Source organism: Stigmatopora argus, chromosome 19, assembly GCF_051989625.1.
Source record: "Stigmatopora argus isolate UIUO_Sarg chromosome 19, RoL_Sarg_1.0, whole genome shotgun sequence".
NCBI lineage: Eukaryota > Metazoa > Chordata > Actinopteri > Syngnathiformes > Syngnathidae > Stigmatopora > Stigmatopora argus.
The window spans coordinates 11828364-11855155 of record NC_135405.1 but is presented as its reverse complement, the minus strand read 5'-3'; the positions used below and the strand labels follow the sequence as shown (position 1 = coordinate 11855155).

The following is a 26792-nucleotide window of genomic DNA, read 5'->3' as shown; positions in this document are numbered from 1 at the left end:
CTGCATTGATTTTAACCACCCAATCAATTCTTTGACAATAATTTACTTTGTATTTTTTTCATAAAATAAGTCTAACACGTTTCTTTCCCCCGACCGTTAACTCAATTTTCTCCGGGAAAAAAAAACCCAAACTAAATTTAAAAGCACCCCTCTGGATCAAAACCTAAATAAATGACATCTTAACACGGTTAGATTTTCCATGAAACCGAGATCAATATATAAGATTAAATATATTCTATTACACGCTTTCGATACCTGAGGAAGCATTTATGAATCCTGATCGTTTAAATGCTAATTACTTGTGCAATTACTTTTGCCATGTGTTGCTTCTCAACTCGACGAACTATTAGCTCCAATTTGCCGCTAATTGCGAGGCGCCGTGTTCCTCCGCTCCACCAACGCGCCGACTGTTATTTCCCACTAGGACGTAATCGGATGACTGCGAGGCGTAGCCAAGGGAGGTTACAATCACATTGTCGGGCGAGAATTTTGTACCGTCTACTCCGGCACCCCCACCGTGGCTACGTTGAGTCTTCCCGTATTCTGTGGCTGTAAAATAATACGAGCTACGTATTTGATAATTGCTAATCTGCTCCAAAATTGTCTTTATGAGTTTAATTATTTGATTTGCAGTCATAAGTTGCAGCGTTACCAAAAGAAAAGTTTTAAAAATACTTTTTAAGATGTTACGTTGCATGCTAGCATTGAATTAGCGCAGTGTTTCCCAACCGATGGTCAATTGTGCCGTAAGAATTTATATTCCGAGAGGAAAATCTTAATGTTAGGAGATTAAAATCGAACTACTATGAAATTAAAATTGAAATATGACGTACATGACATCATAGATTGTACTATTAAAAGATTGAAATCGTAAAATGTTGAAATTTAAGTGTATTTTGTTGCTGATTTTGACGTAATGTGAAGTTGTTTCGCGGGCTTTAACTTTTTGTTTGTTGACGTTAAGTTTGTGTGAACACAAAACTTCTCTTTGCATAAGTACAAAAAAAAGTCGTAACGTTACAAAATTTAAGTCTTCTCTTGTTTTTACGTTACGTGAAACTGAAGTTTCTATGATTCCTGTTGCTAAAACTTTGATGAGAACAACTTTCTATTGTTAATATTGGCCATATCGTTTTAAATTGGTTAAAGTTGGTTTGCCTTGAGATTTTTCCAACGCAAAAAGTGTACCGCAGCTGAAAAAAGATCGGATAACACCGAATTAGCGGATTCTACGTGGTTGTTTTGACTTCACGATGTTTAAAATGTTGAAATTCAAGTGTATTTTGTTGCAGATTTTTACGTAACGTGAAATGGAAGTTGTTTCACATCTTTTGTTGACGTTAAGTTTGTGTGAACACAAAACTTCTCTTTGAACAAGTACAAAAAAAGTCGTAACGTTACAAAATTTAAGTCTTCTCTTGTTTTTACGTTACGCGAAACTGAAGTTTATATGATTCCTGTTGCTAAAACTTTGATGAGAACAACTTTATATTGTTAATATAGACCATATCGTTTTAAATTAGATTTTCAGTCGGTTTGCCTTGAGATTTTTCCAACGCAAAAAGTGTACCGCATCTGAAAAAAGATCGGGAAATACCAAATTAGCGGATTTAACGTGGTTGTTTTCACTTCACGATGTTTACGTGTCTATTTTTTAATTTATTTTGACAGTAACCTTCATCTAAGAGTGGAAATAAACAGCCCGAAGCCAGGAAAAATGTGTCCTAATTATTCCTGGCAGAGTCCTGGTCTGTTAAGTCGCTTACTCGGAAGTCAAAGCACCCGAAAATATCGAAAAACTTTTCACATTGAAGGTCATCATCGCATTGAAACTTTTAGAAGACACCGAGTCGCTTCCTATTATTTCCCGTGGGAAGAATTGTTTAGAAATGAGAAAAAAACTAAAGCGTAGACTCGAGACTTTCTATCGTAGGTCATGACACGGTCCATAAAGGACTTTTTATGACCGCTATTTGAAAACGCTTGCGAACGCAAACCTACAGGGGCTCGTTTGTAGCACGTCACGTCAGCCTCGGACTATATCGAGAACCCCTTAATGAGCGGCCTATCACTTGTACGCGTGTCGTGCGGGGGTTGGCGCTCGTTACTTGTTATTTAAAACGGGCCGAGAGCTAATTAAAGCATCCTAATAGCCGCCATTGTCAAGTTGTTCATAGAGCGTTATCAGGATGCTACAGTGGTTATTGCGCTTAATGCTAGCTTTTGATGGGGATGCAGACCTCCCCTAGGAAAACACACACACACACACACACACGTATGCAAGATCCAAGTTGTTTTTGTTTTTTTGAATCTGCTCGCAAATATATAGGGCCTCATTTCTTTGGCATAACGACCTCATTTAAATGAGCTTAATGAATCGCGCTCAAGCGCAGAAACGGCCGCGCAGTGTCACGCGTTTACACGTGGTTTTCATTACGAGGCCGGACCGGCCCCCCCGTGGTAACAACAATTTATTTATGGTCTCCTCTCATTGGATTAATGGTCTAGGTTAGGATGTCGCAGTTTTTGAAAGAGTTTTGGGAAGGCAAACATCGGGAACGGTTTTTGGCGTTTGGCGAAAAGCTAGGCTTCAGAAAGTAACTAGACTATTTTATTTATTTATCGGTTTGTTTGTTATTTCTGCACTTCCCTACTTATTTATGTTGTGACTCCATACGTTGACTACTTATTAATGTACTTATTTTTGTATCATTTATCACTTATTTACTGATTTATTTGTCTGTTTGTTGTTGTTTGTGTACTTTGTGGTAAAGCTTTAAATCTAATTATACTTGTATAATGACAATAAAAGCATTTAATTTTATTCAATTCAATAAATCCTTTTTTTTTCGTTGTTTGATTGGGCCTGCGACTTATATACGATTTTTTTTTCTTCTGAGCAGCTTGTTAGGTTGTTTTTTAAGACTATATCTAAAAATCTGATATAAACAGATGCCTATTTAGTCAGTTGTTCATTTTATTATTGTTAATTAAATCTGTTTTTTCTTGGTTTATGCTAAAATTAAATAAAACGCCTACTTCAAAACGTGACTTAGTCTGAAAAATACGGTATATCTGCGACAATCTTCGCGGTCATCCGTAAACAAAGCATCTAAATGTTGGAATAAAAGAAAGTAAACAGGCCATCGCATTGATAGTGTAGAACACGTGTCAAAGTGGCGGCCCGGGGGCCAAATCTGGCCCACCGCATCATTTTGTGTGGCCCGGGAAAGTAAATCATGAGTACCGACTTTCTGTTTTAGGATCAAATTAAAATGAAGAGGAGAGATGTATATTAAATTTCCTGATTTTCCCCCTTTTAAATCAATAATTGTAATTTTTTAATTCATTTTTATGTTTCTAGTTCAAAAATCATTTTGTAAAATCTAAAAATATATATAAAAAAAGCTCAAATATTGAAACATTGTTTTAGATCTATAAAAAACTAAATATTCAGGGCTTCTAACCCAGTTCTTTTAATCCATTTATTTAAAAAAATCTAAATATTATATCTAAAATGGTCCGGCCCACATGAAATCGAGTTGACGTTAAAGCGGCCCGCGAACCAACCCAAGTCTGACACCCCTGGCATAGAAGTTTCTCAAGTATAAAAAAAAAAAGAAAAGTTAAAAGATTTGGAGCGGATTCGGACATGTGACGGGAAAATCAATATTCTCTGGGTGGACTGCAATCTGACAGCTCAATAGGCTTTGGGAAAAAAAAAAAAAAAGGGAGGCTGTGCTGTCTTATTCCAGCGTAACTCCTTGAACATCTCGCCTTCCCTTCGGGGACTTAGCGGCTCAAGGCGCCTGGGTTGTTTCACATGACGAGATCGCACCGACAAAGCGGACCAGAGATTGCCCGGTGTGCGCCGCCTGCAACTCAGACGAGACGGCGACCGCTCCGTCCATCTTTCTGGCCTCCAGCGGCATCATTACCTCGTTCGGATACAATAAAAAAGCTTATGCGCGAGTACGGCGGCACAAGTCCCCGGAAAGCTCTTTATCACGCAAGTTAAAGCCAAAGCATAGGACGTTCTCCCCGAAGCTTTGCGGCTAGTAATAATGCAGTTTGGCAAATTCTTCCCTCACTTTTTTTATGATTAATGCACCTGTGCGAGAGTTAGTACCTCTGTGCTAAACCTGCAGTGGTTACAAAAAAATACAATGTCCCAACTGTGGAAAACAAGTGGAAATTCTTATGTTGTGGGGATGTTTTGCGACATAAAAAGTACACTATTTCTAGTGGGAATTGTGGGTAGTCTTTATATTCCGGGGCTATTGGTGTACAAAGTATCCAGGAAAATCGAACTACCGTATTTCCGGACTATAAGTCGCACTTTATTCAAAAGTTTGCCTGGGCCTGCAACTTTACTCCAAGTGTGACATATACATATTTTTTCTCTGAATGTTAACAGCATCTAAAGTTGTGTTTTTTAAGATCTATTTATCCAAAGTACTGTTAATATGTTACATTAATATTATGATAGATAACATCACATATGTCAACATAACATGAAATTCCCCAAATATGGGATGAATAAAGTTAACTAATCTAATCTAACAGGTCTGTTGTTTTCTATATTACTATTACTTTAACGGATTTTGCTCATTTTTGATGAATTAAAATGATATTTTCCCTTTCATTATGCATTGCGATTTGTACTCCAGTGCGACTCATAAATATGTTTTTCCCTTTCATAGTGTTTTTTTTTTGTCTCGTGCCACTCAGTCCAAAAAATACAGTATATATATATATATATATATATTTTTTTTTTTTGACGCATATTCTTGAAGAGTACTACTACAGAGTACGAGTATATTTCCACATCTGAAGTCTTAGCCTGGGCGATAGCTGCGTTTTTATTCGCCGGTAATCTGCATGAATAAAGAGCTCAGCTTTTAAGCAGCGGCTTCGCTACGCTAGTTTTATATTTGCCTGCTTTTTGGGGGGTGGGGAGGGGGGGCGCGACTCATTTATGCAAGTGATTAATCGCCTTATGAATATTAATGCACTCCGACAAAGGTGCGACAGTCGCATTTTCTTCATCTCTTCAATTATTACATGAAAAATAAGTCGCCAAAATAAAGGGCCAGTGGTAGTGAGGCCCTTTAGCAAAGAAATTGCAGTACCACAGCTGACCACTACTGATTTTTTTTCCGAAATAGCAATTTTTAAAATTCGTAACTACAAAAAAAGCCGATATCGTCTTGGAAAATAAGTCACAATAGCAGGTTTAGTGTTAACCTAGGTAAAACCGTTCAATAAAATATAAATTTATTGTGTCCATCTAGGTTCGTGGGTCAAAGGGATCCCACCCCAGCAACACCCAATCACAGCCCGGCCCTCCAAAAAGGACAAAGTCTTGTTAAAGCTTTTACGATGTTTACATAAAAGTTATATTACCGTGAATGCTTGACTGCGGTGATTTTATGTCAATGTCTTTAAGAGGAGGGCATTATTTTTTTTATGAACGGACAACGGCACGGAAAACCGTTGACAAATAATTAACGGAGCGACTTGGGAACGCGGGAAAAAAAACACGGCCGCAAATTAACTGCAGGCAGCTGTTCCGTGCCAATAACTTTACATCGGTAACGGACAATAATGCCAGATGGTGTACTTGTCACACACGGGTAGAAAAGTGAAAGGCATCTTGTCCCGTGTCGTGATTGGTCGCCAAGGATTTACGTAGCATGGCTTTTTACACGTGTCGGGAAAACTCAGATGGGAATTTCGGACCGGCTTTTATCCGATTTGACGGAACGGGAGTGGCTAGCGGAGATGGAAAGCCACGCACCGGAGGTGTCGGGCGGTTCCCGGGGGTTCGGCACCGTAATTAAAGCCGGGACGAGCTCTTTGCCTTTTAGACACGGGCGCTATCCGTCGGCCATTTAGCAAAGAGCTGTGGAAAAGCTGCACACAGGAAGAGCAGGCGGTTGAAAGTTCCGGCAAAAACAAACAAAACGGCATCCTGGGAAGAGCGCTACGCTAAAATGCTCACCTTCCCCACACCCGAATATAATAAGTGGCTTTATAGGAATGTCGCCTAATTGCACTTGAATCATGAGATGGGCCGCGGCAAGAGCGAGCAACGATTGGGCCGGCGCCAACGCAGATTTACGATGTGCAAACCGGCGCGTTCCGCGGGAACTCTTAAATTACTACGGCCCGTGTTTACCTCCCCGGAGAGTAGATCGATGCCATAAACTTTGTTTTAACCAAACGAGGCAAGTTGGAGAAAGCAACGGACATCGGTTTATAATAGAAAAGTAGCTGACGCCGCCCACAACGTGACCGCCAGGAACGCGGCTGGCGGAACATTTACGAGGGGGGATTAAGCCGTGAAACACGGAGTGACAAAGCTGATTCATGGTCTGTGATTTGCTCCTTCAGCAACGACTCTGGCAATTAACGTCGGGTCCCGCCGAGTCCGACGCTGAACCTCGCTGACCTTTTAGCCGGCTATGAACACAGATGACAGGAACTAAAAGGGTTTGGGAGGGGGATAAAGTCAATGCCCCTGCCTCAAAAATCATTTTTATTACTCTACAGCAGGGGTGTAAGACTCGGGTTGGTTCGCGGGCCGTGTTGTCAACTCGATTTCATGTGGGCCGGACCATTTTAGATAGAATATTTAGATTTTTTTTAATAAATGGATTAAAAGAACTGGATTAAAAGCCCTGAATATTCATTTTTTATAGATCTAAAACAATGTTTATTTTAGCTTTTTTTCAAATATATTTTTAGATTTTACAAAATGATTTTTGAACTAAAAACACAGAGAAAATGGATTAAAAAATGACAACTATTGATTTAAAAGGGGGAAAATCAGGAAATTTAATATACATCTATACTCTTCATTTTAATTTGATCCTAAAACAGAAAGTCGGCACTCATCATTTACTTTCCTGGGCCACACAAAATGATGCAGCGGGCCAGATTTGGCCCCCGGGCCGCCACTTTGACACGTGCTCTACAGGGTGAGTTGTCTCCAATCTGAAGACACAGTTTTGCCATTCTAGGAGTTTTCCCACTCTGGAGATGAACAATGTAACAGATCAACGAAGCTAGTAGACCTATCAGAGAACAACCTGCCCAAAAAGTTGGAGTAACTTTTCCACTTTAAGCTTTCAGTCGCTGCCACGCAAGAAATTCAAAAGCCTAGCCAGCAACTTCCGTTCCTGGTGTTTATTACGATGCTACCCTGGAGTCTAGAGTCTGTTTTCTCCAGTAAGTACCTCTGAAATTGTTGACAAAACCAAGCCCCGACCTTGGAGAATGTACTGCGATTGGCCAAGGCTAGCGTAGCATAACTACAGCCTAAAATAACAACTCAAGCTACAAATCCTTCCTCATTTAGCTAGCGGTTCAATGAAGCTTGGACCGAGAAAGTGAGTCAGAATCAGACTGGAAAATTGGTTTTGACGTGTAGAGTTGCTCTGGTTTGCTGGGATCTCTCTTGAAATACCGATATTGTTTATTAGAGGATGTAAGTAGTTGGTGTTCGCCATCAGGTTTTTGGTGGGTACGCAATAATAGAAATAAACATGAGTCACTTTGCAGCCTTGATGATAAAAATAACAACATACCGAATGAATGGCCATGTCGTCGTAAACATCTGAAATGGTTCAAACGCTCCTCGAAATCTTTTCTCATTTGTTTTAATTCAAAGATAAGTCAAACCGGCGTCGCCTGAAGGCTATTTGCATATTCAAAGGGGGGAAAAAGAGGGGGGCGGGGCCGAGACTAGGAAGACGAGGCTGGCGCTTGGCAGACGGAACAGGAAAATGGTTTGGCAAAGACCGAGGCGTTGACGGGAGCGTTTCAGATGCCGGTTTACGGGAGACAGGCGCAGGCCGACCGTGACGACGAGCCAGCCGGCGGCGAGAGGTTTCCGGGGAAAACGAGACGGGAAGCTAACCGAGGTGAGAAACCTGACAGAAGAGGTTTCGTCTTACCTTGGATGACGGCGGGATGACCATGGCTCGCTTGACCGCCGCCTCGCCGCTCGATGTCGTCACCGCCACGGCGCTCGGCGTGGGGAGCAGCGAAGGGATGACGGGCAGGGGGAGGAGTCCCGGCCGGTTGTTGCCGTTGAGGACGGCGGAGGCACAGCTATGATTGGCTCCTCCATTGTGGAGGCCCGTAAGGCGGATGTCGCGGCGCTCCCAGGGTGCCCGGTAGTCCCGTTCGAAGCGGTGGTGGTGGCGGGACATCACTTCCTGGTCCTCTCAGGGGGGGGAACAACGAGGGCGGGCCTACAGCACAATCAAAAGTATGGTTAAGATTTAAGAATAAAATCACTAAAGGAGTAATTACAGTAACGACTACTGATAAATACACTCAGTCCAAATAGTTGAAGATGAAGAACGCACCAATCCAACAGCAACAAACGGAAAGTTCTGGAATGTACAAAAATTCGAAAAAAACAAAGGTTGGAAGAGCGACACCTTTTTTTCCACTTTCACAAATATATGATACGTAAAAAAAATATTTTGAAAATTTATATAGACGTATTGTACTTTAATTTGACTTTCGATTTTCTAACATTTCTTTTTGTCCTTATTTTTCCCTCCCATTAGCCCCTCCCATTAGCCCCTCCCCCCAAAAATACCACATTCCTTTAAGAAACACTGTGATGACTGAGAACGATAATGGCAAAGCTCTTTCCCCGATATTGAAAAAATGGTGGTCAGAGCTGCTAAAAAAGCAGCGGGATGTCACTCTTGAAGGATCCCAAGCCCCCCACCTTCACTCCTCCGACCGCTGCCTGCCCACCGCAGCCCCCCAGCCCCCTTTAATAACCTTGAATTTTCCGAGTGGCTACAGTTGTATTACCTCTAAAAATATGTGAGGCAAAGAGAGGAACACGGCGCTCGTCCGGCGGAACAATGCTGCTGGTTTGCCCCGGCTAATATTCTGCCTTATCTTCACAGCTCCACACCTCAACTGGGAAAAAAAAAAAGAGGGCAGCCAGGTAATTCTTCGGCAAATAGGTAGAGAACAAATACGAAAAATATATATATATGCATATGTAAAGATAATCTCTTCAGAAATGCTGCGGAAGCAATTTGCATGCAGGATTTCGCACCTTTTATGTATTTTTTGGGCGAGAAAAGAAGTGAAAACGAAGCATCTATTGTGCACTGGACTTGGAGTTTTTTTTTAATTGTGACAAATATTTAATCTTATTGTGGAAGTATGTGGGGGTTCATGGAGGATGAAGTCTCTGCTTTCAGAAGAAAAAAAGAAAAACTAAAGCTCGGCAGACTGGACGAATAAATGTCACAGGTTAAGACATAAGCGCAAAATATTGTTTGGTCATGTGACAGTGTTGACATAGCATGAAACTCCATAAAAGAAGCTTTTAACTCATTTAAAGTGTTTGTATTCGATAATTGCAATCCAGCTTTTTTGCAAAATGCAACATATGTCGGTCTGTTCTGCTTTTTGATGACGCCAAATTGAACAAAATAAACAAAACAAAGGCGCAAAACTTCCCATTCTCGATTGTAATACACATTTATATACAATTAGCAAGTCATTTTATGGTAACATACATTTCTACCAACAATAGAAATGGAGAAAACTATGTACAATGGTAAAACACGTAACCAGATCCGACCCATCACTTTTTTTGTGCACCCTGCAAAATTAAGTTCATTTATTTATGGAATAACGTCGATAAATAATCTATTAACTATCACAAAAGCTGCTTTAATCGATTAATTGGACCATTCTAGATAAATGAATGTATTTGCTGTAAATTAATGACAAGAATAATAGACGACATACCAATATTAGCTTATTATTTTTACTTGTGGACTACCTGTGTGTGGCTCCATTTTTTTTAGCTAGTTCTACAATGTCTTCTGTGTCTTGTGTCTGTTTTGCTACTGCAACCAAGACATTTCCAGGGATGAAATAAAGTTCTAATCTAATCTAATAGGGAAGAAAAACAGCAAAAAGTTGAAAGTTGGAAACGGGCATGGATGTATTGTATAAAGAGGGTACATGTCAAGGTTGTTTGTAGAAAATGTGTGTCGCCATCATGAGATTATTGCGACGTGCGAGTCTCACGTTGCAGGCGGCAGCTGCACGACGGGTGTCACCCAAACAAAATCCACCGACCTTTGCGGCGGGGCGGCCAACAGATGGGTTCGGGCTTGCTAATTAGCGAGTCTTAAAATTCTCGGCATAACTACGAGGCGGCTTTTGAAAGGTCCTGGCGTGCGTATCCGAAATCGAGGCCGAACGAGGAGGAGGAAGACGAGGATGAGGAGCGGAATCAGACACCCGGCACACCTGTGTGCTCTGACGGAAAGAATAAAAACTTAAATGCATCACGCCGCCTTGGGGACGCGCTGCCAATAGGCATTCTAGCATTTTGCGTCACATCCAATCAGCTACAACGGGTGGGAAATGGTGACGGGGTCCCGGAACGAGGAATGACAGCACGCAAAATCGTTTTTTTTTTTCCGTCAATGGAGCCGTTTAAAAATGCTACAAACAACGCTGCCCGTCTTTTGTTTGCTTTTTCAATTTTCTGCCAGGTGACGAGCTCGCCGGCGCATTTTGATACGCAAACAACGATGGCTGTTAATGAGTAGATTTTTTCCCCCCTAAAAAAAAAAATCATAAACAAATCCTGCCTGGCGTCACGCCGGTCGCGGCTAGCGCCCAAACGGCGCGGGAAGAAGGGATGGAAGACGACAGATGGAGGTTAGCGACCAGCAAACGGCGTTCGGCGGGAGAAAAGTCAACGTCTGTGTGAGCTTGAGATGTAGTAATATGCAAAGTTTGGCTTGACGCCACCGCGTTTGAAATCGGGCCGCTTGTGATTCTCCCGAATAAGACGAACTCCTCGCCCGATCTGTGACGGTTTACTTTTATCGATCTGGCGGCAGCGAACACGCTCGCCGATCTAATGATCAATTCATCCATCGGGACGGCGCGCCAGCTACAAATGAGCCTGGGTGAAAGTGGATCTGCTCAAAGTCCAACCAGAACAAGATATTGCTGTAAATGAGCAGACCCCAAGAGACACACACACACACACACACACACACACACACACACAACACTAATCACTAATGCACACACATGTACACACTGCAGCAGTAAATGTGCTGACAGTTCTTCCATGACAACACAACGTTCATGCTGACATTTAAATAGAGCAACGGAGCAAGAGGAGAAATGAAAGAAGCAACACAAACACACACTCACACGCACACATTGCAAATAAATACACAAGCGATAAAAGGGCAAACATGCCCTGCAACAGGAGCCATTATGGATGTTCCTTCTGATTGGTTTTGTTGATGGGGATGAACAGAAAGGAAAGTAGCTTCCTGATTTCTAACGAAAAGATGCAATTTTGAATTACTAAATTCCAATGATATTTTAAACAGTTATGACTGACTTTGTTGCGCGAGCAGCGCAGGAATAAGACCTTCCTTTTGGTAGTTATTTTTTTATTTTTGACGAAAAGCTAATTATCGTTCTTGGAGAAGGACACGACTTTGAAAGAAGAAAATAACAATACTATTTCTATTTCATCCAGATATTGGACTTTACCGTTTGTCAGGAGCTTATAAAAAATAACATCAGATTTTTACAGTGTATTGCCTTCAATTCAGAACAGTCGGTTGATCGGCGTTTTCGCCAACGACGTAAAATATCCGATAAAGTTTGCGCAATTTGATCTTTTACGTTGAAGAATGCCACTTACCGGCAACCCCGTCGCTGGGATTGAATCTTCGCATTAGTCGCCGCAATTAAACCCAATGCTTTGAGGAGAATTAGTACTTCTACTACAATTGCTACACCTCATTAGTGCTCCGGAAAAAAGCAGGCAGTTGGTAGTAGGCCCTGGAATAAATATAGGACATCTCGAAAGAAAGAAAAAAAGGAAAAACAGGATAAAAAGCCTGCAGGCCGAGCTGCTGTTTTGCAGCCCAAATAGCATCTGCTTACGTGATTAATAGCGACACGGAGGATGGCTGGGCTTAAACAGCTCCAGTTTTACGGGACAACAGGGAGGCGTTTGACTCGCAAACACATGCGAAGGGCCAGGTAATCAGCGGATAGGATAGCCAACGCTACGCTAAAGCATGGACGATCACGTGCAAGTTTATAGGAGGTAACGCAGAGCTGATTTACAACGGTTAGAGAAATTGAATTGTGCCATGGGAATTGACTGTGTAGGCAGGGGCATTTTAACGAAGATGTACGTATTTATTAGACTAGGACCACAGAAACTGACCCTTGATTAAACAATAGACAACGTACATCTGGTTACAAGGGAGTGTCAAGGTTACTAATTTACTAGCATTTATCTATCGAAAGGTTGATTGCTTTTTTTGACACGTTAAAAATACTGTATGTCCGTAATGGTCTGTCATGGTGGAAGAGCTGAACTGAAGGGTGAAGTTCTCAATTGACCGCTCAAGCTACATTTCTACTCGTAGCTATTGTCGCGAGCTGTGGGTCGTGACCAAAGGAACAAAATCCCGGGTAAAGGAGTTTTAGCCCCGGGACGTCTGGTCTCTCAACCTCGGACTCCGAGTCGGGGCTTTGCTCCTACGAGAAAGAACGCCTCGGGGTCCACCTGGCTGGGGCAAGGGAAGTCCAGGAATTTTAAGGAAACCAGCTGCTCCCACAGCCTGACCTCGTATAAGAGGACAAAGATGGATGAGTGAATAAAAATGTCTCAAAATCAGAAGCTGTTTCTGCGGCAGTCAAGACCAGTTTCTAGACCCCAAGTGCTGCATCCCCTAGGAGGTATCCCCCAGTGCTCGAACGCTGTATTCAGCTCAACCTTTTCAAAAGAGCACGCAAGGAATTGTTGGAGTGTTGCCGACTTTCTTTCAACCGCTCCGAATATTATCAAGGTGGGCTTAAAAAAAAAAACGCGGAAATCCCGGGAGACGCTCAAGCTTTCGCCATTTATCTCACATTTCAGGGTCCATCCTGCCCTAAAAGCCTTTCCTTGTCTATGTTTTACATCGTTAAAATACGGACAAAAAATGGTTATAGCAAGAAAAGGTATTTATTTTTCAAATGTAGAGAGAGTAGAACTAAAAAGTCCAACTCAATCAAACGGAATTAAAGCCTGAAAAATGAACTTCCCCCGCTGCAAAATAATGGTCATTTTGCACCGAGCAGCTGCGTTACTCCGAGGACGGGAGCTCATTTCCGACAATTGTCTGACATCTTAATGAGGGAATGATTGATCCCTTCATCACAAAATGACCAGCGGATTAGCCGATAATTAAAATCTCTCATTAGCGGCGGGCTACAACGCCAATTTGTCATTGGTTACTAATGACATACCAGTCAGAAGTATGGCAAACGGACATAAAATCCAGCGCTAAAATTGAATCACAACCCTAAACGCTAACGTCAACGGCAAACACGCATGTTAAAATCAACAACAATCATGACATCATATAAAATCCATGCACTAAACAGCAGCTCACTGAAATCCTTAAAAAAATGGATAAAAGTAGTTACAGTAGGTGACCGGTAAACATTGAGGAACACTGCTAGCGGCGAGGATTTCAGCTCAAGAGACGCACACTCAAAGGTATAAAAATACTTGAAAGACGAGCTTGTGAATTTGAAAAGGATTTTGAATAAAACTGCTGCTTTGCTCCCTCTCCAATTCACTCTGGCCTCACTCAAACTCTACAGCGAAGAGGGGTTGACTCAAAAAGAGCACCTGCACTCCGTTCAAAACACAAAACACCAAGCCGTGGTCCGTAATAAAATCATTGATTAAAGGTTTTACCTGGCCGCAGAACAGATGTTCAATATAACGAGTCCTGGTGTATACTATCAAATTCTGGGGACAACAGTGGAAAAACAAAAAAATATTCTTTCAAAAACTCTCAAGAACTCTCAAGAACTCTCAAGAACTCTCAAGAACTCTCAAGAACTCTCAAGAACTCTCAAGAACTCTCAAGAACTGTCAAGAACTGTCAAGAACTCTCAAGAACTGTCAAGAACGGTCAAGAACTGTCTAGAACTGTCTAGAACTCTAGAACTCTCTAGAACTCTTTAGAATTGCTTGTTAGCAGCTGCTCCCATCGTTTCTATAACATTTGTATTAGCGATTTAGCTTCATAGCCACTATAAATGTGATGACGATTGAAGTGCATAAATTTTGTTATTAGTTTATTACCCTACTCCAAACAATTCCATCCTTTACATCTAACGCCTACTTAGCTCAAAAGCAATTCCGACATTAAAGCTTTGCTTGTTCACGCTACCGACCGTTAAGCGAGAGTGTGGTCTGATTGTTTAAGTGAACAAAGCTGAGCCACGGTTGATGGGATTAATTAACAAGGATTAACTTTCCCTACCTTCTCTCTTTCACACCCTTGTTTGACACCCGGCTCCCTTTCCAATAGCGAGTCAATTCCCCTGCCCGAACCTAAGAATAAAGCTGCGTGAGCACCTGCAAAATACGTTGAAACTATCAAAAAACAACAGACAGCTAGGAAGAATATTTGTAGGATCTTTAAAATAATAAGAGAACTCCAAAAGTTTTCAAGCTCAACTATTGATGTCCCGATCGGACAGTATCGGTGTCCGATATTTTAACAAGACTAAAAATATGGGAGTCAAATCGGCATCGGCGAAACTTGGGGAGAAAAATTTTGATCGAAAGTTAATCGGGATGTCCCTAAACCCGAAACTTTCCTTTGTTGTTTTTCTTCTCTCTCCGCGAACAAAACAATCATCTGCCCAAATAAGAAGAAAGGAAGCAGCGAAGGCGAACACTCCCGGACGACATCAGAGAGGCGACGGGAGATAAAGTAGAAGACAAAAATGAGGAAGGGGGAGACCAAATGAGAATCGTGCGTGGCGAGATGGAGAAGTGGTGGGAAAAAAAAATATATACACCCCCCCAAAAAAACACGTTCTTTCATCAAGCCTGAGATAAATCACTTTCCTGGGAAAAACAGAGCGGCTGCTATCTCGCCTTTTTAATATGTTGCCAGAGTGACAGCACGTGATACGAGTTGGGGGACGGTGGGCTAGGTAGAAAATGTCACCAGTACAGTGTGGAGAGGGGGGCTTATGTTAAAGCTTGGGAATCGTGGCTCAATTGAGATTTTTTTTCCTCTTGTTTTCATTTTTGTTTCCTTCCTTGTAAACCGCCACCATTTTTCTTAGCGTTTTCCAATTCCTGAAGAATTCGGCAAGGATTAAAACGCAGACAAAAACACGCAGGCTGCCTTATCTCGTGGATTCTTAATGCGTCACGACCCGCTTTTCTGCCAGCGAGTGCCCTACGATATGAAAAAATAAATAAATAAAAACGATATTACACGACATCGGTCCAAACTGAGTGCTACGCTCCTGAGCGAGTCACATTGATTTAGAGCACAGGTGCCAAAGTAGCGGCCCGGGGGCCAAATCTGGCCCACCGCATCATTTTGTGTGGCCCGAGAAAGTAAATCATGAGTGCCGACTTTCTGTTTTGGGATCAAATTAAAATGAAGAGTATAGATGTATATTAAATTTCCTGATTTTCCTCCTATTAAATCAATAATTGTAGTTTTTTAATCAATTTTTTTAGTTCAAAAATCATTTTGTAAAATCTAAAAATATATTTAAAAAAAGCTAAAATAAACATTGTTTTAGATCTATAAAAAACTGAATATTCAGGGCTTTTAATCCAGTTCTAAAAAAAAAACAAAAAATCTAAATATTATATCTAAAATGGTCCGGCCCACATAAAATCGAGTTGACGTTAAAGCGGCCCGCGAACCAACCCGAGTCTGACACCCTTGATTTAGAGGATATTGAAGTACTGTGGTGGGAGTTGGGAAGGGGAGGGTGCTTTAGACGATCCCTTCTCGAATGTGCGCCGCCGTTATCCAAGCGAACAGATTACGTCGGGACCCGGCAGTTTGACCTTCACTTAACCACGCGGCCATCACGCGGAGCCTCGTGTTTTATTGACTTGATTCCATCTCGGCGTCTTCAAACCGGACAGCAAATGTTGTTACCGAGAGCGTCTCCGCCATCGACCCCGCCCTCCGCCCCTACCGAGCCCCGACCATTTTAAAGTGGCGCTAAATAAGTAATGGCCCGTCTCATCGGCTTTGGCTAGCCGCTAACCGGATGGGTTACAGTAAAGGGAGATTAATGGGCGCGGGGATGGAGATAAACGGACGAGTGGCCTGTGACGATGGCTAAGTGACTTATAGCGTGCGGCGCGAGTCACTTGGCCGACCACGCGCCGCACACGTGAGTAAAAAATGACACGTCGGGGAAAAAAATCAAAGCTTGTTGTCATGGCGAGCAGAAAGAAATGGTTTCTTTTGGGTCTGAACCAGTGCCTGGATGAGGTTTTAATCAGAAGCTAAGGGATGACGCCACAATCGCAAAGCAACGGGTTCGTGAAGCGAACTCGTGAAGCGAGGCCACTTGGCGGAGAACTTAATGATGTGGCCGCGGTTCTTAAACACTTCCATTTATTGCCACGACACCACTTGATCTCCGAATGGTTACGACGGAAGAAACTAGCGACAATGGCGTCCTGTTAGAATGTCACATTGAAGACTAGCAAGGACCAAAAATAAACGGTTCCGGTCCACATAAGATCAGATACGTTTCCCCAAATATGGCCCACCAAGCACCATCAAACTCAAAACACTCATATCTCAGATCATATTATTGAAATCCACGAATATAACAAAAACCAAGCTTTGGGAAACTGAAATACAAGTACACGTTTTTCAACCACTAGTCATATTCTGATGATTTTTTTGCTAGTGATGAAAAGAACTGACCTTCCCTTTGTCATATTTCAAGGAAATAAAAGTCCTTTCACAAAGCCTCCCAACAATCAGAATAATACTGTTAGAAGATTAATATCTAAAATAACCATGGGCAATTTTCTCTTTAATAACGCAGGAACAAAACACATCATCAGAGTCAAGATAATGTAAAATAAGCCAGTAAAAGACTAAAAATGAGGGTTGTGGAAGGTCCTTTTGTCCGAACATGTGGCATGAATTTTCTGCATGACTTTGATTGGATTGGTGACTGGCTGGAATAGGAAATATTCGGAGCCAACCATTCGCTAGAAGAACTTGAACAACACAAACCAATTCGGCATGGGATTGCATGTATGAAATTGAGAATAGAAAGTGAAAATGCACAATTTGGAGAAAGCTGAGGTATAAAATATATCACTACCAAACAAGAGCGACTTCCCTAAATTTACATTTCTTAAAAAGTGAAAGCAAGGAAAGAAATGGAGACTCCAGTATATTAAAATGGTAGGAAAATTATTATTAATAGGTTTTTAGTTAACTGACATTGTTTTGTATACATTCATTTAATTGGCTTTAATGTGTATTTAAACCAAATGGAAAAAGGTAGCATATTTGACACTTGAATTTTAAGCATAGTGATTTTTTTACCTGATAAAATTGTGAAAAATTATATTTGAATTTTTTTGCGATACCATTAAAGTTGAAAGAATGTTATTTTGCTGTCAATTATTGAGTGGTTCCGGCTTTAAATGGTGAATAGTTTTTTTTTGTTTTAGGTTGAATTTCTTTTGAAAATGGAGTTTGGTTTCTTCAATTTTACCAAAATGTTCAACCAATCATGATGGAGGACTTTGATTATGGGTTAAAAAAAAAATTGAAAACTTATGACCCTAACACTCTTTAATATAAACATTTCCAAAATGTCACATTCCTGCTCTGATCAATTTCCTTAATTTAATCTTAATTAACCGCCCACAACCAATATGGCCAATCCATCGACCTCAATCTGACTCGAATCATCTGGACGCCACCCTCAAAACGACGACAAGGTCATCAAACGAGGCGCAAACTGTCCGACGGCAGCTTTTTTTTTTAAACAAGCGCTCATTTACAAGAAGCTCGCATCGCGGGCACAATCAACCAAGCCCTCGGGTCGCACGTAAAAAGACGCAAAGAAATCCCAGCGGGTCCACTGTGGAAGCAGTTTGGGGATTGGTTATAAAAAAAGACGCTCCCTGCAGTTGCTACACCGGAGCTTTGTAACCAGGCAAGATAATGAATGTCTCGGAGGGGCACGTGTTCATAAATAAAACAAGCCGCGGTCCAGCCGCTTGGCATTTACTGGGCTTTTTCCCGCAGAATGGCAAATCAATGCTAATGCCACACACGCACACTGAGCAAATAGGCATCGCTCAGTGGCACTTTGACCCGTGCTTGGTGAAAACATGCCCGTGCATCAAAAGAAGCTCATTCAAGGTGCTTTCAAATTCCCAGACCAAATGTACTCTTTGTTATTCGATACCAGGAAGTAAGCATTTGGAGATTGATCGGGTTGTCGCTTGTCGAGTCGGCATGTCGCGAGGCTAAGTTTTGGCGGTCGGTGGGATGATTGTCTAATTTTGCGGTTATTAAACGACCAATGCGAAAAGCTGATCTGAACGAGCCCAAGAACTGTACTGAGTCGATACTCGGTATCGGTATTGGTGCCTGATACGGCTATTTTTGGGAGTATTGGATTTTTCAAAACCGCTAGGTAAACAAGTCCACTGAGCGGGAATACTTCTCTTTAGAACCCAAACATAGTAACAGCGCATTGTGTAATACAATAATTTAGCATATTATATTGATATATTTTTGGTTTGTTTATTTTAACATATAAAAACAGAGCTGTTCTTGAGGATGTAGCAACAGAGCTTACTTTAATACAAAATATACGGTTTGTCATTTAACGGTGAGGTCATTTTTGCATTTAAAAACATGGGCATCGGATCGATATCGGCAAAATCGGAATTTCCCAAACAAGAACCCCCTTTTTGAAGGCCCTTCAATTGGGTTAAATGCTTTTTCTGCTACATTTCCACTCCATTTTCTGTCAACTGGCTAATCCTCATAATCTTTAGCGCCATACTCCACCACCTTAAACTAGTTTAGCTTCACCATTTACCGTGGCCCATTTGCCAAGGGCTTCTAATAGTAGCTCATTTGGACAAATTCGCTAAATTGAATTTTCTCAAAGTACCTCATATCCACTTTGGGGAAAAGTGCTTTAAAGCTAAATATCTGACTTCGTATCCCACATGGGTCCTTGAGACATTTTTGTGCATGAGCGAGTGAGTTTAGGGGTGTCGTGTTGAGAGCAGCAGACATTTTTATCAGGATGATAAAAAAAAGGATTGCAAAGATTGATGGGTTTTCAAGCGAGAGAGTTGCGAGACGAGGGCTCTGAACCACCTGATGCTGGAGACCTAATAAGAATCTATTGGAGTGGAAGAACAGCGACTGAGGGAATGCTGTCAGGAATGAACACTCCGCAACTGAGATTCATCACGAACGGCCGCGGCCTAGACCCGAAGTGACTTCTTTGGCGGCGAGAAAGAAATAAACGACCTGCAAGTGTCAAAGAAAGATAGAAAAGTAGGAGGAATAACAGAAGTCATGTCATGGCTGGCGGGATTCGCCTTACATCATTGATCAGGCGGTTAATCGGTTAATCAGTTAAGAGTTCGTGCGACCTTTAGACTGTTAAAGATGACAATTCGTGTTTGTAAACGTTCAAATCTCAGTTTGGGTTGAGTTTTTTTTTAAGCGGTTTGGGTTTGCGACAGCGCAAAAGGAAAATTTTGTTAGCGAAAAGTTTGTATTGATCACAATTTTGACCTTGGGTAGCACATTTCTACAAGATAACAAACTGCCTCTATTTTTTAACTTACCGTATTTTCACGACTATAAGGCGCACCACATTATAAGGCGCACCACATTATAAGGCGCACCACATTATAAGGCGCACCCTCAATGAATGACACATTTTATTTATTTTGCATATATAAAGCACACTGGATAATGCGCCCATCTATTTTGGGGAAAATTTAAGACTTTTAAGTGCGCCTTATAGTCAAATACGGTAATACAGATAACCATCTTCACTTAGCGTTAAGTTTACGAGCTAGCGGAAAAATATCTATCCTGGAAAAGAAAAAGTTTCGGAAGCCCCGAAGCCAAGTCTAATTGAAATGACACTTCAGTCTCATTAAGAGAAAAGGAAACCGACTTGGTGATGCGTCTCTGACAGAGGACGCCTCGTCTCTTCATTAATGCACAGAGTCGAAAAGCGAAGGGGGAAGGTCAAAGCGACCCCCCCCAAAAAATAAAAAAAATCACAGCGACGTATGAGTTAAGAGCTCGTCAGTCGCAAGGTAATGAGGCTACTTGGAGACAGCGTCCGCCTTCAAGGTTAATGGAACACCTGCCAGTGCCGGGAAGAAAAAGATAACCTGGAAAGGTTTTCCCCGCGTCTGATTTTTTCCTGAGACGCCACTCGACAGAGTGACGGAGTCGGCGGGAGGCGATAAAAGTCTCTTGAGCGAGGTGAAACGCAATCAAAGGGGCTCTTGTCAAAAAATTCCGATTGACTGTTCGAGAGCGCCGAGCCGAGCCGAGCCGGCGGATCGCTTTTTGGCTCCGTTAATCAAGCCCTTTGCCCGATAGACAAATATTGAGATGGGGATCAAACGACCCGGCGCGGCTTCCTGCTTCCTCTCGCCGACTTGACTGAAAGCGGCCCCGGCTGGAAAATTATGCAAATGGGCGTCAGGCTAACCAAGGAGAAGGATGGCGAATTAGCGGGCTGTTTAGTCTCGCAAATGGCGCTAATGCAGATGAAGGGCTGCCGCCGCCTGATTTCATTATCGGGATGGAAAAACGGGAGGCGGCAGATGAAACGGGAGTGGGAGAGAAAGTCCGTGGAGATCAGAAATGAAAATTGCGTGGCGGCGACTAGCATCGTGACCCATCTACGATGAAGAAACATTTTGGGAGGTCTCACAAAAAAACACTCAATCATTTCGGAGTCAAATAACCACCATTTTTGAGGAAGGAGTCTAATACCTTGACGCTAAGATTCGGGTAAATGTTAGGGGAAGACGTCTGGGTTACTGCCCGCAGAATTCTATAGTTTTTTTGTGAAGTACTCGAACACACTTAATCAGAAATGAAAATTACGTGGTGGTGACTAGCTTCATGACCGATCTACGATGAAGAAACATTTTGGAAGGTCTTGGTTTGGTCTCAGAAGAAACCTGTCAATCATTTCGGAGTCAAATAACCACCATTTTTGAGGAAGAAGTCTACTACCTTGACGCTAAATTTCAGGTAAATGTTAGGGAAAGATGTCTGGGTTACCGCCCTCAGAATTCTATAGTTTTTGTAAAGTACTTGAACACATTTAAGCCGAAGAGTAGAGTAGAAAGAAGCCAAAGGAAAAAAGTAAAGATCTGGCTGGGTCGTGTTTGGGCCCTATCAAGTCGAAATATCAAATTAGCGAAATGAACTCGACGAGACGAGGCGGCGAATGGCGAATGAAAGGAAAGAAGGGGGTGAGCGTTTCAATAATCAATAGAGCGTGAAGTCAAAGGAGGGAGGGAGGAGATCACCGTTCGTTAGTCATAGCGGCGCTCAGGATGGAGCAGAAAGATTGTCAGCAGCTCGTAATCAGATGAGCAACGCTGCTCGTTAAATTTCGGAAGAAGCACGCCGACTATTGTCCTCCGTCGGAGCTTAATCGGCGAATCTCTTGGTTCTCGCAAGACGAGACTGGCACGACGTGGAGGGGCTTTCCGGTGGATGCCGAAGGCTGGTGTACAAATTACAGTTTAGCGTAAACAGTAGGAGTGCGGCTTTATTAAAGCAGAGTCCCCACGATTAACTCCGTTTATCATCCGTGTCGCAATGGGAAAATGTTTACGAGATTTTGGCGCCAGGCAGCGAAGGTCCTCGGTAAATACCGCCAGGCGGTAAAAAGGTGTTTTCAAAGATTTCCCAAGCCCTAAAAATGGAGGTTTAGTAGACGTTTGTGGGCCTTCCTGAGAAACGGGATATAAACTCATCTGTTTTCATTGGTCGTTTCGAGGAGTAGATATTTTAAAGTCCCGCTATCGCCTCGGGGGATTCTTTACGGAATTCAATAGATTGGATTTCTCTAGTCTTTTTAAACGGGGATTCTGCTTCTGGCTGTCATCGGCTCCTCTTAGGACCTACTTTCAATTTCGTATTCCGATTCGTCACACGATAAAGGCAACAAGTCTCAACGACTGTTTTCCATTGAATCATTGACAGCATTCTATCATGAATTAGTGTAAATTTTTAAACTCGTAAGACCTTAAGCCGAGTTAATTCGGCAACTCAACATAAACAATTCAGAGAGCTTTCTATATATACATGGTCGTTTTTTTAAGAAAAAAGCCTTACTATACATGGTCATTTTTTAAGAAAAGAGCCTTACTATACATGGTCGTTTTTTTAAGAAAAGAGCCTTACTATACATGGTCATTTTTGCAAAAAAAAGCCTTACTATACATGGTCGTTTTTTTAAAGAAAAAAAGCCTTACTATACCATGTCGTTTTTTAAAGAAAAAAAGCCTTACTATATATACGATCCTTTTTTAAAGAAAAAAAGCCTTACTATATATACTATCGTTTTTTAAAGAAAAAAGCCTTACTATATATACTATAGTTTTTTTAAAGAAAAGCCTTACTATATATACTGTAGTTTTTTAAAGAAAAAAAGCCTTACTATATGTACTGTAGTTTTAAGAAAAAAAGCCTTACTATACTATGTAGTTTTTTAAAGAAAAAAAGCCTTACTATACAATGTAGTTTTTTAAAGAAAAAAAGCCTTACTATACAATGTAGTTTTTTAAAGAAAAAAAGCCTTACTTACTATGTTGTTTTTTAAGAAAAAAAAGCCTAACTATACTATGTCTTTTTTTTTAAAGCCTTACTATACTATGTCGTTTTTTTAAGAAAAAACGTTCAGCGTTCCGGCACGGACAAGGACAGCAGACTTTAGAGACCAAACTGAAGGCGGTATTGCTTCCTGAGCGGCTCTCGGTGCGACATCCAAGACCCACAAAAAAAAAAAATCAATTCTTTCTTTGCGAGGGGCCCATTAAAAGGCGCCGAGAAGACGTGGAGCACTTGTTCAAGACGCACCATTACAGCCAATGTATTATGTATTCCGTTCCATGGACGTCCAGCATGCTCCATTACACTCAACGGACAAACATCCATTTTGTGCCGACGATAACTACAAATTACAGTCCAACAACAAATTAGAAAGAAATATTCTCTCACCAGACTGAATAGAGGACCACAACAAAGGTTAATATCATCACCTCTCCATAATAACAGGCAAACATGGCCGCAGCTATAAAAAAACAAACAGAAAAATATGTTTCTACCACATAAATACTAAGCCAAATTGTATTTTCTGCTCTAAGGCACATGGAACATTTGAGCAATCTGCTTCATAAAAGCCATTTTTTCCCTCATAATGTTTTGATGTTACTGATTTTCCGTACTAAAACTGAAATATTCATGCCTGAATTATTTCGCAACTAAATCGCTTTCGGAAAGGGACCTGTAAAAAGTTGAAAAATTCCATCCGACGGGTTCCGTTTGCAGTTTGGGTTCAGAGTTTGGCGCTGCTATTTTTATTCCTCTCTGGGCATTGGCACAATAAAAATTTCAGTGTTTTTTTTAGGGTTGCGCTAGTAACCACACACATACAGTACGATAAACACTAAGTGCGGAAGGTTCTTTTAGAAAGCTGTTCTCGGTGGGTCTACTGCTGTCAGTACCACGGCCCAGAACTCTCAGTCAGGTCAGACCGACTGGGGAAATGGAGGTCTTGCCGCCGGTGCACTCTCGCAAATCCACTCTAAGTATTTAAACAAGCCAACACAGTGTAGAATCCTCAAAAATGCAATTAGACAACAAACTACTACCATGATTTCTAAGAGAGACCTTATCTTAGAGCCCAATCTTATTGGTCCACAGCCATTGATGACAATCCAATATGTAATAATAATATAAAGCAAATAACTTAAACTTAAGAGCACCTTTCAATTAGCCGAGGGTCAAAAAACCTGATAGCATGTTGAAACAAATGTCGAAAAAGTATGTGGAATTTTTTTCAGTAGGGTAAATATAGCTAAACTTTTTGGAATATTCGTATACTTTTGGATTATTTGGTTGATCGAAGCCCTGAATAAAGTCGTATATTTCAGGCAGTTTTATTAATGGTACATCCTAAAAATATAGTGTACATGGATTTATTTTAAACAAACATATAGCAAGAACTGAAAATAACTTTTTTTTAAAGTAACCCTTTGTAAAATTCCACTTTAAATTTGTTGTTATAGCGTTTATCATTTTATCAAACAAAGTCAAAATCTCGTGTTCATTTTAAATAAACTTTTTTGTTGACGAACTAATTCACGAAAACTGGAATCTGACAGATATTTTATACGCCTCGAGTGAACATTTTTTCAAGAAACCCTTTGTAAAATACCACTTTAAATTTAGTTTATCATTTCACCAAACAAAGTCAAAATCTCGTATTCATTTTAAATGTACTTTTTGTTAACGAACTACTTCACGAAAACTGAAATCTTACAGAGATAGATATTTTATACGCCTTGAGTGAACATTTTTTCAAGAAACCCTTTGTAAAATTCCACTTTAAATTTAGTTATCATTTCATCCAACAAAGTCAAAATCTCGTGTTCATTTTAACTGTACTTTTTTATTGACGAACTACTTCACGAAAACTGCAATCTTAGCGATAAAGATATTTTCCACGCCTTGAGTGAACATTTTTTTCAAGCAAAAAAAATGAGACTGAATTCATTCTTCAAGAGAAGCAATCCATTGGAATATGAAAAATCTGACTTTCCACACCAGAAAGTCTATGACTTTTTAAAGGCGCCTGGCTTCCAGTCTACTTGATTTTCCTTTTCAAAAAGGTCCTTGCGAGCGAGCAGTTGTTTCTTTTTCTCTTTTGTGCTGGATGCATTTTGCATGAAGTGGATCAAAAGAACCAGACCCTCATCTGATCAGCCTTTAAAGTCTTGGCGGAGTTCAAAGTCTCTTCCCACCCTTGCACTCTGTTCCCATTCCTGCTAGCCTCCTAAAGTGAACCACCACAGGGTGAACTCTCCCTATAAAACTGTCAGCATTTGAGCTCATGGAAAGAAAAATAAATAAATAAATAAACACCTTGAGGGTGCCAAGCTCAGAGAGCAAAATAAATAAAAAGCAAAAGTCTTTCAAGAGCACCTTTCTACTCGGTTGTGCCTTTTGCTGAGCTTTTCCACTTGCAACTTTTAAAGTCGGCTGCTGAGGTTTGCATCCTTTTGTTTCTGCATAATCGATAAACACAAATGGGGGGAAAAGACAGCAAAAAGAAAAAAAAAAACAATGCCCAAGGTATTTTTTTTGGTGTGTAAAAGTCAGAATGAGGAATGCTAAAAGCTAGGTAGAAAATTGAAAGATATTTTTCTGGTGTAGAGGAGTCAAACTGAAGTTTAAAACATATTCCTTGATAAAAATGAACACTTTTGGCAATGTTGACTTTCTATAAATATCTACACGATTTTTGCAGAAAAAAACACCTTTATGAGGAAAGCTATCCACGAATGAAGACTTTTTCCTTCCACGAAAATATGACCATATTTTCCAGGTTAGTCTAACAATAATTCAACGTCATATTTGAAAGAAACTGATTTTTTAATACACTCAATGACTTTTAGCTGGCAACACTATTTTCTATCAAAACACCTTTATGAGGAAGGCTGTCCACGAATCAAGACTTTTTTCTTACGCGAAAATATGACCATATTTTCCAGGTTAGTCTAACAATAATTCAACGTCATATTTAAAAGAAACTGTTTTTTAATACCCTCAATTATGACTTTTAGCTGGCAACACTGTCTATTTTCTATCAAAACACACCTTTATGAGGAAAGCTATCCACGAATCAAGACTTACCTTCCACAAAAATATGACCATATTTTCCAGGTTAGTCTAACAATAATTCAACATCATATTTGAAAGAAACTGATTTTTTAATACACTCAATGACTTTTAGCTGGCAGCACACTATTTTCTATCAAAACACACCTTTATGAGGAAAGCTATCCACGAATCAAGACGTTTTCCTTCCACAAAAATATGACCATATTTTCCAGGTTAATCTAACAATACTTCAACGTCATATCTGAAAGAAATTGTTTTTTAATACACTCAATTATGAGTTTTAGCTGGCAACAGTGTGTATTTTCTATCAAAACACACCTTTATGAGGAAAGCTATCCACGAATCAAGACAGGAAAATATGACCATATTTTCCAGGTCAGTCCAACAATAATTCAATGTCATATTTGAAAGAAACAGTTTTTTTAATACACTCAATTATGACTTTTACCTAGCAGCACCGTGTATTTTCTATCATTATATTTTAATTGACCTAAAACCGAATTTTTCCTCAAACCCATCTTTATTTTCATACAAAATTTGAATTTCTTGCAGCTCTCTTATCGTAAAATTCAACCCCTTTGCAACATCCAATTGACAACATTCCCACACACAAACAACAATACACACTCCCACTACACTACATGTATGTATATGTATAAAGCGTTCCTTATCCAAGTGCAAATATGCTCTCTTTCATTTTATGCTTACTTGTGTTTGCACATGGCCTTGTTTATTTATGCTGCTGTTGTGTGCACACGTACTGTACAGTTTACGGTGTGTGTCTCCGTTAGCGTGTGTGCATGTGTGCATGTGTGAGGTTAGTTGGAGTGCAGAGAGAGAGCGAGAAGTGTGTCATCACTCTTCTGGTCCCTCATGACTGTTGTTTGCAGCCAAGTGAAACACCATCACGGCCATAACGGACACACTGCACACTACCCACGCAAACACACACAGATA

At 40.8% G+C, this 26792-nt stretch overlaps 1 protein-coding gene across 10 annotated transcripts in view; it reads right to left on the bottom strand.

Annotated features, from left to right (window-relative positions):
* klhl29 (kelch like family member 29) overlaps nucleotides 1–26792 on the bottom strand; it is a 167460-nt gene that overhangs the window by 107615 nt on the left and 33053 nt on the right. For 7 of the 10 annotated variants that reach the window (XR_013296734.1, XR_013296736.1, XR_013296735.1 and 4 more), the window contains 2 exons: nucleotides 8842–8952; nucleotides 7962–8261 (listed from right to left, as the gene is read on the bottom strand). Coding sequence is in view for 7 of the 10 variants with exons in the window: in XM_077586483.1 (XP_077442609.1) it covers nucleotides 7962–8219 (258 nt within the window). In the remaining 3 variants the exon portion in view is untranslated. Of the gene's footprint in view, nucleotides 1–7961; nucleotides 8262–8344; nucleotides 8406–8841; nucleotides 8953–11737; nucleotides 12299–26792 lie in introns of those variants that run through there. The other 3 variants (XM_077586484.1, XM_077586482.1, XM_077586485.1) reach the window with 2 other exon arrangements.